Source organism: Haliotis cracherodii, unplaced genomic scaffold, assembly GCF_022045235.1.
Source record: "Haliotis cracherodii isolate W230 unplaced genomic scaffold, xgHalCrac1.p SCAF_1, whole genome shotgun sequence".
Classification (NCBI taxonomy): Eukaryota; Metazoa; Mollusca; class Gastropoda; order Lepetellida; family Haliotidae; genus Haliotis; species Haliotis cracherodii.
The window spans coordinates 38,969,455-38,986,308 of NW_027266264.1; the positions used below are offsets into that span (position 1 = coordinate 38,969,455).

Genomic DNA, 16,854 nt, shown 5'->3' on the forward strand with positions numbered 1-16,854 from the left:
GGGAATGCGTATGCAAATAGATCCGTCCCAATACATGGATAGCGCATTGGTCTGATGAGCCATTGGGTCGGGAACTGCACTGACATAAACCAGAAGTTGATGGTTCTGGCAGGTAGCAAAGAGATCTAGGTTCAGTGTGTCCCATAACATGGTTATCCAAGCAAAGATCTCGAGATGTAAGGTCCATTCTGTTGCCACTTTTCTCCCCTGTCGGGAAAGGCTGTCAGCAAAGATGTTCAGCTTCCCGGGAATAGGTCTCACTTCCATCCGGCAACTGACGGAGCCTGCCAAGGCAAACAATCATGTAGTCTCCATCATCAGAGAACTGGATCTGGTTCCTACTTGTTTCTGAATGTATGCCAATACTATGGTGTTGTCCGTGGCTATGAGGATGGACGATTGGGAGAGACATATCTTCCATGCCAGGATGGCGTAATAGATGGGCTTCATTTCCTTGCAGTTGATATGTAGGATCCTCTCTCTGGTGTTCCAAGATCCTTGTACAGTGAGATCGTCCATATTGGCTCCCCATCCCGAATCTTACGTGTCTGTAAATAGATGGAATAGAGGAATGCCGCTCATCACATGCTCTCTGTGAGTCCCTCAACGCAGGTCCTGTAATTAGTTGGGAGGTAATTGAGTCTTGAATTCTGAGGTGTGAGATTGTAGTGAGTTGATCCATGCCTGTAGAGGACCTAACATCAACCTTCCTCTAAAGGTCATATCCAGTAGAGACATCAGGCTGCCTAGAAGAGCCAATCTTCCTGAGGCAAGTGAGTTAACTGACTATAAAAGTCCAGTTTCCACCCTTGCCGAACTAGGCTGGTATTATGTAGTTACATTTTGGCTGGACTAACGAGTCTATGCATAGTCCAATCAAAATCGCACACCAAAATCTAAATCCGGTTCGTAAAGTGTCATGCAGATTTCGGTCGACTGCAGGATTTGCAAAGCATGTGCACCGCTAACTCAACAGATATTTTCTAAATCTTTTCATGTTTTTAATCAAGGTGCTCACGTGATTTGATGCAATTCGCGAAGTAAGACTCGTTTTATCACAATATAGATCTAGATTATTGATCAGGTTGTCTTGACAGGGTGCCACCGTTTTGTTTGAAACAAATGCAAGTGATACGAGAGATTAAATCTGATTGGTCAATAGGAGAGGCATAGAAAGGACATAACTCGTAATAGTCACTGGTGGCGCTACGATCGAGCCCAGGAATTCCAGCCTAGTTCGGCAAGGGTGGAAACTGGACTTTTAAAGTCAGTTAACTCTCTTGCCTCAGGAAGATGAGAAGAGACATTCACCACCTTAGTGACCTGCTGGGTTGACTTGATAGGGATTGAATCATCGTAATAGTCTTGACGAATCGATCCTCTGGTGGACATAGATATCCCTTTTGGAGTTGGAAATGTGCTCTGATGTATACGATGTCTTGAACCGGACTGGTCTCGGACTTTGAGGGATTAACTAGGAAGCCTAGGGACCAGAAATAGTATGTTCTGGTGTAACTGAGCTTCTTCTTAATGCCAGGAATTCGTCCAGGGCCTAGAATTTCTAAATGATCATAGCCCTTAAGTTATCATAAAGTTATCGTAAGGAAATTGTAGGCTATCAAAGCCTATTTTCGAAACTATCCTAGCCCTGAGATTTCTTAAGTTTGTCGTAAATCTAAGATAGCCCCAATCTTGTCATAAGTTTATTTTATCTTCATCCAAGATAATTTGCCATAGATATTTTGCCAAACAAAAAGACTGCTTTACCTTGAAACATTAACATTTCATTTTGTTAAACTGTGTGATTCAAATTGACACTTCAAAAACACGAAGAACGCATCAATGATTTCACGCCAGAAATGTTCTTGATCGCAACACCGATCCACATAACTATGGAGTCGATAGCTTAAAATATATTTCTATCTAAGTCCATACTGAAGAAGTGTGAAACAACGTACCTTTTCAATAATTTGGGAAGGATAAAAATGGAAGGTGTCGGCAGGTTATAGAAATGACCATATTGATAACTCAGGGGCAGCTAATCTTAGTTCATACTCTAGTTGAGAGTGGTTTCCCTTTGTATTCGCCTGGCGAGACTTTGCTCAATGTTACAGTTTTCATAAAGCGCTGAGTTACCATGTTATATTTTCTAGATTGCATCTGTGTCAATGCTTTAGTCTTTATTTTTGCAATTTATAAAATTATGTCAATCTACATATGTAAAAAAACCATTGCATCAGTTTTTATATCTAAAATCGTGTGGGACGAGCTGTTTTAACAATTCAATTTTAACTATACAGTCTAGTATTTATTGACTTAACAAGGAAATACATGTGATCAAATATTTTATGGTATATTTAATATTTTTCTAGCAAAAGTAATTGTATTTTGTTTCGTTATAAACCTAGGTTATCTATACTATTGAAAGACAAATATTTGATAAGTGATTAAAAACAGTCTGTTGAATAATTGCATTTTTTAAAAACAGGTGATTAAAGGCATATAGATGTATTCCTTTAAATATACCAAATTATCAAAAAATCAAGTAAAACATTGGTTCCCATGCTCGTTCCGGTTTATAATGTCATCAAAAAGTAGAATAGTTTGAACATCATCCAAAATTCGCTTTCTAATATATGTGCGCAGAAAACGTTTATTGAATGAAGTTTACTGATCATTAAAAAATAGACATTTTCAACACAACAATCTTTGAATTTGGCATTCAATAAACTGATCTTAAAATAATACAATGTAATTGATTTTGGTCTTTTTAATATTTAAGTATACATCTACCTGTTTTGTGTTAAAATTTTTCTAGAAACATGTACTTGAGACCATTCAGACAAAAATTGTTGTAAAGTATAGGGTTAACGGACAAATACTAGTAAATGATCCTCAGCAATGCTGTCAGACAAGCCAAACATAATTGAAGGTCGTTTTGTAATAGATTTGACACATTTACAAAGTATTTTGCTCTCAGCCAGATTTAAATGAAATCAGACAAGTCAGTTTATTAGCTCTACTTAATTTAAAAGGATAGAAAAGGACTATGTTATATGTATGTTCACGTTAACTTGTGGTGTGTTCCATGAGACAACATAACTTGACAATTCCTAAATCTCTCTTTGCATACAAAAATTAGTGTCACAATTAAATTGTGAAAAGAATTATGGATCTAGATAGACCCAGCATACATCACGTAACATCAGACTTGAACACGCATCTTAAATGCTGAACGCCTGCTGTTCGATCAAAGGTCTCATCTTGTCATTGGCATTTAGAATAATGTCCCTTACCTTGACATTGTATGCAACGTGTCCACATAAAGTTCTGCTGAAGGACTACTTGAAATAGTGAAGTATCTTGATGCACATTATTTCAATTCTTATAGCTATGGTGGTAACACTACACTTATTGATTATAACATTTATTGGGTTTGAAAAATGGCTTTGCGTGGCACACAAATGCTATTCGTGTTCGGGTAGTCATCTCTTATCATAAGAACAAATGTCTACATGTAGGACATATATGGGATTGTATGGAATGTCATTCAAATATTTGTGTGTTAAACAGTGTGACCTGACAATGTGATCATGATTTCCATGTCACTTCCCCATGTTGTTATTGCTATAGCGGCTGGGAAATCCCTGTGACGTCATTGAGAAACACCTCGCTTTTTCAATCTCTAACACAAATGAGTTCTCTGTCAGAGTTACGATAAGTAACATAGTTCTGAACGATCTGCTACAGGTTTATGATAATTTCAAAAATCTATCCTATCTTAAACTTAAGATATCTTATCTTTGAATGTAAGTAGTTAAGATTCATCTTAGCTAAGATCGTTTCGAAGATCTAGGCCCAGGTTCCCATGCATTCGTTCTAGGTGGAGGTGGGCAAACCTGATGACTGGTGCTGTAATCCTTGTAAACTGCCAAGGGGCTATTGATATCCCGAATGGTAAGACTTGGAACTTGTAACGTCGACCATTGATTGCAAAGCGCAGGTATTTCCATGACGATGGGTGTATCAGGATGTGGAGATAGGGATCTTGTAGGTCAGACTGATGAGCCAATCTCCTGTTCTCAAAGTCGACCGCAACTTCAGTATGGATTCCATCTGGAACTTTGGCTGAGGTACCAGGAATTTTTTTTGGTTGAGGATCTTTTAAGTTCATTATCATCCTCATGTCGGGCGAATTCTTTTTCTGAACTAAGAATATCGGAGAATAAAAGCCTTTGGTTTTGTTGGTCTCCAATAGTTTCCGAATGGCTCACTTCTTTAGTAGCTCCCTGATGGCCAGATCTGATGTCGCAAGCTTGGCTCCATCTAGACGAAATCCAACGGCTTGAGATTTCAGGATGGGATGCCTCTTGAAATGCAGTTTGTATCCATAAACCATAATGTCTAGGACCAAGCAGTCGGGCGTAATCTGCTTCCGATTTTTGGCGTCTAACAGAAGACGCCCTCCCACTGGCCCCGTAGTTGAAAGGCGGTAGGCCCCCAGGTCTTCTCCGGCAATAGGATACTCGTTTTTTGTAGTCAGACTGACGAAACAACTCCTGAGAAGACTGACGCTTGTTGTACCCCAAATCGGTTTGAATGAATTCTTCCCCGGAGAATGACTCAAACATCAACTCTCATTCGTGCTTTGGCCTCTCTGCACTTGAAGCAGTTGTTATGAGGATCTCCCATGATCACAAAATGGTCATACGACTTGCAAGTAGGCGGAGAGGGAGACTCCATGACGACATCACAAACACCTCACACCAGCCTTATAGTTACGTACTTGTGGTAAGATCGTCACTACAATTAGCAGCTATTAATATTGACTTAAAATGTCTGTTTCAAGAAAACTATAGAACAATCTTTGATTAATGTGACCAGTACCAAGTGCTAGATTGTTACAACTATACAATAGGTGTTGTTCTAGCACACACAGGAAAGAAGTGAGCTTTCCCGCCATTACGCACGTCATAGCTTGGGTTGCTATAGTGCTATTAGGGAACAACTAATCTTGTGCAATTGATAGTGAAGAGGAAAATTAAGTCAGTGTGAATGAAGCCAAAATACAGGATTTATGGCAAAAATGTAATAGAGGTAGAGGATTCGCAAAAATTATATTTTTTCCAGTTTCCATGGCAACAAAATTGACTTTGACTCTGTATATAGTGGTGTATTTGTCTGGACCATATCTCTAAAACTAATAGGTCCTCTTTCATGACACTTTGCACACACATAGACCAGGTTGTCCACTGGTGCCTTTTGACTATTTAGGGATTTATAGAATTACGATTTTCAACATCTCTGAAACCTCTGGGTTATGAAGGTGAAATTCTTTGAGGTCGAAGAAATGTCTCTAAAACCTGTTCAAATAATTCTGATCCAACCTTACAAATATCACGATACAAAAAATATATTGTGTTATTGTTAGTCATATCTCATAATCATTTTGCAATGATACAGAAATGACAGCATTAGGGGAAAATTACATTTTAATATTTTTAATGATCATTTCGCAATGATACAGAAATGACAGCAATAGGGGAAAATTACATTTTTATATTAAAAAATATCAAAATGTCATTTTCCCCTATTGCTGTCATTTCTGTATCATTGCAAAATGATTATGAGATATGACTAACAATAACACAATATATTTTTTGCATCGTGATATTTGTCACAGCTTTATAGACTGCAATTGCAGCCAATATTACCATGACAGACATGATAAAAAAAACATCAAACAATTGTTATCATTTCATTTTTTTAATTTCTTGTTTGTTTCCAGCCAAAACTATCGCTAATGAGTATAATTCTTACGAAACTTCTAGCTCTGTTACAAATCTGCCATAAATCTGGTATTTTGGCTTCAATCACACAAACTAAATTTTTCAGATTTTCAACGGACTGACAATTACACCAAAATGCATTTCTACAAGATCCCAAAAACAACATACTAAATGTCCCAAGCAATCCTAGTTTGGGAAATATGTTTTATTTGCATAATCCAATATGGCCACCAATTATCTTCCATATTTCTGAGGAGGTTCAATGTTTTGATGAAAAAAGCATATTATGTTTCTAAAAAGATATTCACAACTACTGAACGTTTTCGACTATTGACAGATCTGCAAACATTCAAGATGGCCGCCAATTTCCAACTTGAGTGAAAAATTTAGTTAGTGTGATTGAAGCCAAATTACAGGATTTATTGCAGATTTGTAATAGAGGTAGTAGTTTCGTAAGAATTATACTCATTAGCTGTAGAGTTTTGGCTGGAAACAAACAAGAAAAATAAATTGAAAAATATGAAAAGACAGTCATTGCTCATGTATAGTTTCATGCAAAAATATTCATAAGTTTGAGAGTTATGGCTCAGAAACGAAGCCTTGAGTTGTTTGAGAACAAATTGTTTCCATGTAAATGTAACAAAATAATATTCAGAAAGATTTCAAAATAACAAAAGGCACCAATAAGCTGAAAGATACATTTTACAGTTCATATGGGGGGTAATCAATTGGTAGCCATTTTTAATAAATTGACTTGGAGAGGCTATCAATGTTTTCATACTCACAATTTTTTGTGAAAGGCTTACTATATTTGAAAGGGGCTTCCGTAACAAAAACGATAACTCTTTTTAACCAATCAGAATCAAGCATTCATCAGTGTCATGGTAGAATACACTATGTAGTAGACAGACACAATGGTGCGATGGGATCGCTTTGAAGATCCCATTCATATAGCGATGTGTGTGTGTGTGTGTGTGTGTGTGTGTGTGTGTGTGTGTCTGTCTGTCTGAGTGTCTGAGCCTGTACTTGGGCAGCATTAGGACACAGCTATTGAAAATATCATGTTCAACCATTTCTGCACAGACAGTGAGATGAAATGGGGTTAAACATCGAGTTATATAGCAACGTGCGTGCGTGCGTGCAGCTGCATGCTTGTACTAGTCCGGACTAATGCCGGTTTTATATTGCAAGCCCACTGAGATACCATGCCACAGTTTAATATGAATACCCCACTCAGCCACAGTATACTGACTACTAGCCGACCAGACCTTTTTTTCCTTAATGCTGAGCAACAGGCAGGATATCAACAAGTATCATCTCTCAACGTCTTTTGGTATGATGAGGCAGCCGCTCTACCACTAGACCATGAGAGCAGTCAGACACCACAGTGGAACATACCTGACAATAATGTAAACAATTGTAATGCAAAACGAAGCACTTTATTTACCATTGGAAACATTTGCCCAACAAAAGGCACATGCTAGCTTTCTTGATGAAATGTTGATAAATACTGCATACATACACATGGGCACAGGTGTAGCTGTCTACACACACCTGGAGCTCAGTACACGGTACAGACAGGTGTAGCTGTCTACATACACCTGGAGCTCAGTACACGGTACAGACAGGTGTAGCTCTCTACACACACCTGGAACCCAGTACACGGTACAGACAGGTGAAGCTGTCTACACACGCCTGGAGCTCAGTACACGGTACAGACAGGTGTAGCTGCATGTCTACACATGCCTGGAGCTCAGTAGACTGTACAGATAGGTGTAGCTGTCTACACACGCCTGGAGCTCGGTACACGGTACAGACAGGTGTAGCTGTCTACACACACCTGAAGCTCAGTACACGGTACAGACAGGTGTAGCGTTCTACACACACCTGGAGCTCAGTACACGGTACAGACAGGTGTAGCTGTCTACACACACCTGAAGCTCAGTACACGGTACAGACAGGTGTAGCTGTCTACATACACCTGGAGCTCAGTACACAGTACAGACAGGTGTAGCTCTCTACACACCTGAAGCTCAGTACACGGTACAGACAGGTGTAGCTGTCTACACACGCCTGGAGCTCAGTACACGGTACAGACAGGTGTAGCTGTCTACACACGCCTGGAACTCAGTACACGGTACAGACAGGTGTAGCTGTCTACACACGCCTGGAGCTCAGTACATGGTACAGACAGGTGTAGCTGTCTACACACGCCTGGAGCTCAGTACACGGTACAGACAGGTGTAGCTGTCTACACACACCTGGAGCTCAGTACACGGTACAGACAGGTGTAGCTGTCTATACACATCTGGAGCTCAGTACACAGTGCAGACAGGTGTAGCTATCTACACACGCCTGGAGCTCAGTAGACTGTACAGACAGGTGTAGCTGTCTACACACACCTGAAGCTCTGTATACACCATGCACCATAATTCCGATTAATTAACTATTAGCAATCATAAACTGTGCAATTTGGATACATAGATACAGGATCTAATATCTGGTTACATGTTACCCGTAACATCTCTGATTATCAATGCACAATGACAATACCATAAGAACTACAGGATAAATATAGTGCCACAGATTTGTAGCTCACCTGAAAATGTGAGACAGACTCGGTAAAAACATTTCAAACAGTTGTCAGGCTTGCTTCTTAAATATTTTCTGCATAAATACCGAAGACAAAAGTATTATCAAATATGAGACAAGTAACTATTACTATCCACAATGTTTCTTAATCTGCAAGAATCATTGAACTATTGTAGAACATTCTTGTAATACCAAACAGTTAAATTTACTTTACACAAATTTTCAACTCTGAGCCTCATTGCACAGCGCCAGGCACCATGCTTTATTTGTTTGGGGTTTGAGAAAGTAACATCATGATGAGTAATAGTTTCAAGGCTGTAAACAAACTTTTACATAATGATATGTCAACATACAAAATAATAAAATAATTATGAAAATATTTTCAAAAAACATTCCTGTCAATTATTAATCTAAACATCTTTGTAGTCAGCACAATTATAAGAGGGAAACACGCTCTGTCCTATGACTGATTTAACTGCAGTAGAGTCCTTGAGCTCCCCGCCTGCAGCCGCCTAGTTTATGGAGGCGACCATTCTAACTCTATCCGACCTATTTTCCCATACAGCATTTCACTGCGGTGAAATGTTGACCCTTTCCTTGTAGCTGGTCTGTCTGTCGAGACGGACAGGGACAGGCCTACAGCATATCGCCATGCGGGAAAAGTTAAACCAGTTTGTGTATCGAGGTATTAGCACTTTTGGACAGTGTGAATATCTGACGTGTCAGACTACAGGAGTAAACATATTAGCATAAGGGAAGTAATTGTAATTCTCGAAGAGAGAGATGGTTCATTTTAAAACAAAATATGCACTGTGGTTTTTAATATTAACAATATGTATGTCTGCATTATACAGCAGATACAAATCGTAGGAACAGAAATCAGTGCAAACAGTTGCTGTACTGGTGGGGTACACCTGGATTTGAACTTTTTAACAGCTGTGCAAGGAAATTGTCTAAACTTAGGCAATGCACTCGCTCTCTATGCTGCCAGAGATATGGCTAAAACCGAAGAAAAGGAGAACAGCAACTAAGGTACATAGCCACCACAAGCACATAAGATGTATATGCTACCAAGAGGTTGAACTTCAAAGGCAAGCACAAGGGACAATCACATGGAAAATCTGATAACCATCATCAGCTGGCACATTCAGGGAAGATGTTAACAGAGAAAAAACTGCATTTTGAGATAATTTAAGAGCATTACAAATGCTGTGACAAATCTAATTCAAACTACTTGACCAAAGAGGCGGTCGGGTAGCCTAGTGTTTAAAGCGTTGACTCATCAAGCCTAAGACCCGGGTTTGATTCCCGACATGGGTACAAATGTGTGAAGCCCATTTCTGGTGTCCCCCACTTTGATATTGCAGGAATATTGCTAAAAGCAGCGTAAAACCATACTAACTCACTACTTGACCAAAATTCATGTCATCAGAGGTGGGAACAAGGTCCTTTTCGTGGGTTCTGGGACTTCGTCGGAGATTATATGGTTACAGTGAAATGAAATGCATTTTGAGAGAATTTAGGGGCATAGTCCAACGGCAAAGTCCAAATAAAGGTCAAAATTTTAAATATTGAAAAAAACAGAACATGTGTTGAACCACACTAGTAACCCACCCATATACCAAAATAATTACACTTTGAAAGGAAATGGCTGAGTAATGGCCATAAGAAGTTTCCGATTTCAGTATGGCCAAAGTGCAAAGGGAAAACAGAGGTCGAAATTAAAAATATACTAAAAAAGGCATTAACAGGAATGATGAACTTCTAAATAAACACACATGTACCAAATTCTATTACATGTTTCACAAAAATGGCTGAGAAATGTTTCATTTGTCCAGTGCTTTACAACGGGCAACGACATAAGCTCACTTGACTTTCAGTAAGGTGAGCTAATAAAAATTTAACTGTTTGTCGCTATGATGATGCAGTCAATGCAGTATTTCAAAGGCAGCAACATACATACTCATAATGTTCACTAAACTTGTCTGTACTCAAGACTGGAACATGTAGTCAGCAGTTTAAAATAAAATGGATGTTTAGAATGTCGACAAACTTCTAATTCAAATCTACTTTTTTTATAAAGTTTTAAGAAGTGTTTGGCATGATCAGCAAACACAACAGTCAAGCCTCTGTCGAAACAATATCATGCGAAGACTGAAAACACACCCATGTATAAGTAATGCATCTGTAACAGGATCCCCTGAAGGATGTATGCCACAACTTCCGTGGAGAAAGTAGGTTGTTAGATTCTGTTATTAAATGAAATAATGTAAGGTAGTGGAATCATATGATTTGATGAAGTATATAATATTTCAAATAAAAAATGTCTCATGTAAATATAAACACATCTGACATATTTACTGGGAAAAACAACCTAATTCATTTGTTTTTTTTTGTTAGGTTCAAGAAGAATTCTATGTTAGAACTGCAGAAGAAAAATATCCATGTCATAAATATCTATGTAGCCATTGTGTTTGATATTGGGGAAGAGAGCAAGAAAATGAGTATTAAATGGTGCAGACAAAACCTTTTAAAGTGCAACAAAATAAATCAATGAAACAAAACTCAAATACAATAACTATATTAAAATTCATTTTATTTTTAACATGCTTTTTGCCACTAATGCACAAGCACTGAAGTCATTCTAATTTCACCACCTCTTCAAACATAACAATCGTCACATAGATGTATGATGTAGCATGGAACAATACCCCTCCACGCATGATGATGACACCATGTAAAACATGCACAAAATATACCCAACATATCACCCTGCAAGGCAACCATCATCCTGCAAGGTGCCATGGTAAGCTAATCATTAGATCACTAGATACAGAGACAAAATGACCCACCTAGACTGTCAAAAACTGTCAACATACCTATGTGGTCACTGTTCATGATTATGTAACCTTAAATGGAAACAACACTCAAATTTTAAAAAGTATTGAAATATGGATTGGCCTTTTCTTCACTGATTCAAAATCTGCTTATTATGGACTATAATTTTGACTGGTTTGAATAGTGTTTGGCACTATTCTCGCTGCATGAAGCGACACCTATCAAACAATTGAAGAATGAGAGCCGTATATCATAACACAGGTATACAATAAATAGGTACAGCCAAACTGACGTGTTTTTGTTGATGATTAATGCATACACAACTTGAAATGGTGAAGCTATCTATCAATATCATATTATGAACAATAAAAAACTACATAGTATCCTTTAGAGATTTAAGGTAAAGAACAGGTGATAACAAACTTGGTCGATAAAAATGTGACGATTGAGATAAATTATGACTAAAAATGATTATTTACCATCTAAATTGTATCTTCTGTTCTGCTACTCTTTGTTTTATATGTAAAAATATTGATTGCATTGAGTATTTTCTTATAAACTAAGCTGAAAATAGAAATCAGCTGTACGCACATTTTCTACCAATCTATCGGTGACTGGATCATAAAATACCAAATAAACATAACTTCAAAGAATTTTGATGTAATGATCGGATGAATTGTATCTGAAACTATTATTTTATCAGATTAATATATTCTAGTATCGAGTTATTTTAGTTGCAACCATTACGATATATGTTTAAAAATAATAATAAGTATAGCACTTATTATAGCCTGTAGGATATTATAACCTGTCTTCGTCTCTCAACTGTTCACGTAAGTTTGTATCAGGTGTTTCACATAGGTGTCATTCGTCAGCTGAGATAGTACACCTGACAACTTTGTTCAGGATGTCCACGGTTCTTTAAAAAAATCCTTCAGTTAGATAATACTGAGCAATCAATCAACATATTATCGGCTAATCCTTTGAACAAAGTATGTTGTTTTTACATAGACACTTCACGTCCAGATATACCGGTAGGTGTATTCCGTCTGCTTTAGTAAACCTGCATAAACACTTACTTTTGACAAATCCTTTGTTAATCCTTTGATCATTCCGCTCTTGCTGCGCTGCCACTGCATATTACATAACATGTGATACATTCACAACATGGATTTATAACTGAATAATTAACCCAGACACAAGAAATGCCAAATGCGAACCACTGACTGCTTTATATCCTTGACACCCTCAGAGGCAGGGGTGAATGGTACTGAGTTATTTTGCATAGTCTTTGTCAGGTAATCTGAGTGGTTCTGCCACTAGTTATACCTGTAATAAATTCATTAACTGAGCATCAAGTGAATGACAACTACACAGGCGTATGGTTATATCATGAAACATAGAGGACAAGAAGGGAGTAGTAGTTATTAGTGGTATTATATGCAATTTGCCTAAAAAATATGGGTCGTGGCTGTATATGAGTATATGAAGTTAACTTCATTGTTGCAAAAATAATACATACATGTATTTGCTTTATACTAAACTACATAACTGTACATACACATTTATAAACACTGACAGATTTTGCAAGATGAAAAGTTATAGTTAGCATCTTCCAATCAAATGAGAAGATTCAAGGGGATGTCATTGAGGTGGTACGAAGCACAGTTTGTTGGGTTGCTGACCCTAATTAGCATCTGGTGATAACGCAGGCTAACTAAAACAGCGACATCTAGACGACCGAGAGTTGGAGTGTTGTTTCCCTGTAATGACTGATATACAATTGATTCTCGTTAAGGGCAAATCTAGGGACGGGCACAAAAGTATGTACTTACATCCAGTTTACATCCATACATGTCTAACTTAGAACCTATAACATCCTGATCTGACATCCACAACCAAAGCGTGTGTATAACAATCTTCTTTCTAGATAAAATGATAATTTGTTAATACATGGAGACAAAAGAAATGATCCACAATTCTAGTTTTCCAGTTTCAAGTTATCATGAATAAAAGACTGTTGGGAACCAACAAAGATATCCACTTATCCGTTTTTCCTAGTTATCCACTTTCCACTTAACAGTGAGGTGAAATGGGGTTTAACGTCGCGTCTAAGATTATTGCACTTATATAGCAACGTGCCTGCACATGTGTTTGTGTGGCTGCTTGTACTAGTCCGGACTGATGCCGATTTATAGTGCTAGCCCACTGAGATACCATGCTGCAGTTTAACATGAATACCCCACTCAGACACACTATACGACTTCGGCCTGACCAGTCCTTGTTTTAGCCCCATAATGCCGAGGGCCAGAAGGGCTAACAACAAGTACCATCTTTTGACGTCTTTTGGTATAACATGGCACTTAACGATAAAGGAAACTCAAAATATGGTAACACTAAGCTGGTCCCATTGCTGTCAGTGGTGAAGCCATCAGAAAACACCTGCAGGATCAAGGGATGACCCTTAGCAGCCAGGGCAGATCCTTCAGTAGGATGGAATGTCATTGAGAAAATAATGCCAACACCCTATGGCAGGCTAGAATTATGGAGTTGGAAGGGCTGGGATTTTTTAGAAATCCTGGACAAAACAGAAATAGTTCTCTGGACATGCTGAATGTGTGAAAAAAAACTGTATGACTTGATGTCAGAGTTGATTGATAAATATTCTATATGGCCTCTAATGTTCACGTGTGCCAACAGAAAGCAGTGAGATACATGTCCTGATATAAGTTTGAGAATCTATCATTTATCTGTCCAAAGGGAATGAATTAATGATGGTGACCGAGCCAGATATTATTCAAGCAGTGGGGACAAATCATCTGATAGTCAGGGCTTTGAGGAGGTTATTTTACACATTTATATATTAAAAAAATTAATCCAAACCAAATCATTTCTAAGAATATAAAAATGTTATCTCTTTTGCCAAATACAGAATATGACACACCTTCAGCATTTTAAGACCTCCTAATATTTTATGCTATTATAGACATCTGTTTTACTGATACAAATATGCAAATAACCTTTGAAATGTTGTATTTTCTGCCAAAACATGACCATCAACAATATCTAAGAAAATCTAAAAAGTAGTCTTGCTTAAAATTCTGAAAGCTCAATGCTCTTTGACAAATCATTATCATTTTCAGGACACATATTTGAGTTTAAAAACATGATAGTCTTCACATTCCTAGAAATAGCTGATCATGAACAGACCCCTAACACACTGGTGTCTCCAGTGAAGTCAGGAATGCAACAGACGCAGACAATGGACACATCATCTTAATATATATAAACACAGAATATTTGTTCATGTAGAGACACCATTGTCTTTCAGTATATGTAGACATATGTAAAAAAAATTTCAGGATGAAATAATGGTAGACATATTCCAAGATTAAAAAAAGTGGTCACTTTAAGCATGGTTACTGATGGAAATAATGGAATATACTACCGGAATGTTCTGGAGGTGAATGTTAAGAACATCTTCCGATAGAGGTAAAAGAGGCAGTAAGGCATGAGTCTTCATTTGTCCAGTCATGGAAATTCATTAAATGCCAAGGAATATGTCCTCTACAATCTGATTGTCAAGCATAGCAGGCCTCAGCCTGAAGAAGTACAACCAATGGTTGTTGCAGCCACAGCAGATGGATTTCTTTGTATAGATTGTAAAGTAATGTCAGTGACATGACATGAAGATGATTTTGTTCAGTAAGAAGGGAACCCAAAAGGGAACCCAACATGTATGATGAGTTAGCGTTTTACCCAGAGTGAGCTGGTTAACTTTGAAAAGTACAGTCAAACACTGTTGTGTTGAACTTGGTTGTGTCAAACATTGCCTCAAAGACAAATCTTGGCTCTGCGTATTCCTTCTTTAGTTATCATTTCCAGTTGTGTGGAACCTTGGTTGACTCAAAGAATTTACGTAGGTCCCTTCAAGTTCGACACAACATTGTTTGACTGTATTTCAATCTTATCACTAAGTGTCAGCTTAATGTGCGAGGAAAGCACAGAGTGGTAGGTGTTATATGTATACCACTTTGGAAAAACCAGCAACTTCAACAAATTATCAATTATTGGTGTAGAAACAAATATTGTTGGGATTATAACATATATGTAGTAAAACACATGTTCTCATTTACAACACTGGATACCAAAAATATCTTCAAACATGATACTTGCCTCCATCTACATGGTTATATTTCCCAAACCAGAATCTTATATCCTCCACACATGCATGTCAAGATATCAATATTATTAAGTCCCCCCAAATCAGAGGGGGACTTTATAATCAGAGGGGGACTATGCATTGAACAGTGGGAGCCATGACAGCTACAGCTCTAATGTCACTCTGTGAAATGTGGGGGGCACAGTTTAAGTGGCTTTAGATGGTAGTATCAACGACACAGCGAGTATTTTTTGTAGGAGCACAAAGCTGAGACAGATACTTAACAACAAAAATATGTGTGAGAATATTGACACACAAAACGAGATTCAGATATTTGGAGAACTCAAGTTCTTGAATTTCTGTAATTAAGACAATTTGACTTCATCCTACATGTCATAGAGCAAAAAATAGTTAAATTCTTTAATCACAGTAAGATTCGTTGGAAATACAGGAGGAAGATACAATCTCTGCATCAACATCAACTTGGCACAAACTGCGAATACATCAACCCAGTTGTAGAAATAGCATCCCCTAAACCAACAGTTTTAAGAGGATGCTTACATACTAAAACAGGACTAAAGACAAACTTTATCCCTTCCCTACTGAAAGAAACAACAGGTCTGGCAGGGTTGAAGTCCCTGTCCACATCACCTGAAAAAAGCTTATATTTAAGCGGTATTTTTATATCAAGTATGTCAGCTGACAGATGAGAGACGTTGCAGGCTTGTATCCCGGCTATTCTTGTCCCCGCGGCTATAGAGGACTCGAGGTTGCGCCAGCGGCCCCCCACAGTAGCGCTGATGTGGTATGTAAGGGAGTGGAAGTGTATACGGGTAAGACGCGAGGATGGGTTATGTTCAGAGAGTCCGTATGTGTGGAGGAACCAGAGAAGGATGTCCGAGATCTTGTGCACCTCGGGCTGGGCAAGCTGGTGGTCCGTGTCTCGGCTGTGTGGCCCACCTCCTGCCCTGGAGGAGAAGACCAATTCTTGTTCGTTCAGGCCCAGAGAGTCTACATGCTTCAGCACCTACACACATCACATAATGCAAGAATTAGTGTTTGAACCATTACAGGGCAGCTTCAAAACTAGGTACATAGCACTACAGTGTAGAGAAACTGGTGAGACCTAGGTTCTCACAGAACTGATCACTTTCACTGGGTGATAATGAAGGAAATTGTTTCAATAACTGTAAAAAAAACCAAGAAGCATGGAGTGAGTGATAATTTTGGAATTGAAATACAGAAAATATTTAGTTCAAGTAAAATCCTTAGTGCAATAATCTTTTACTATGGTGACTGCACTTGATATGCTAAAGTAATTTTCCAAGTAAATATGTATGCAATGCAATAAAACTACAGATGAAAGTACCTAGCAGAACAATAAATACTATTTAAACGGTTAATAAACATGTCTGGTGATTTTTTATCTCAAATTTCGAATTTGTACTGACGAAGTTTCTCAGCACCCATTCG

At 38.0% G+C, this 16,854-nt stretch overlaps 1 protein-coding gene across 1 annotated transcript in view; it reads right to left on the bottom strand.

The window, feature by feature from the left end:
• Nucleotides 1-7,218: 7,218 nt before the first annotated feature.
• LOC139477680 (ADP-dependent glucokinase-like) overlaps nucleotides 7,219-16,854 on the bottom strand; it is a 38,294-nt gene continuing 28,658 nt past the window's right edge. Inside the window, exon 5 of the mRNA XM_071260061.1 lies at nucleotides 7,219-16,408. Within this exon, the coding sequence (XP_071116162.1) occupies nucleotides 15,860-16,408 (549 nt within the window). The 3' untranslated portion in view covers nucleotides 7,219-15,859. The remainder of the gene's footprint in view (nucleotides 16,409-16,854) is intronic.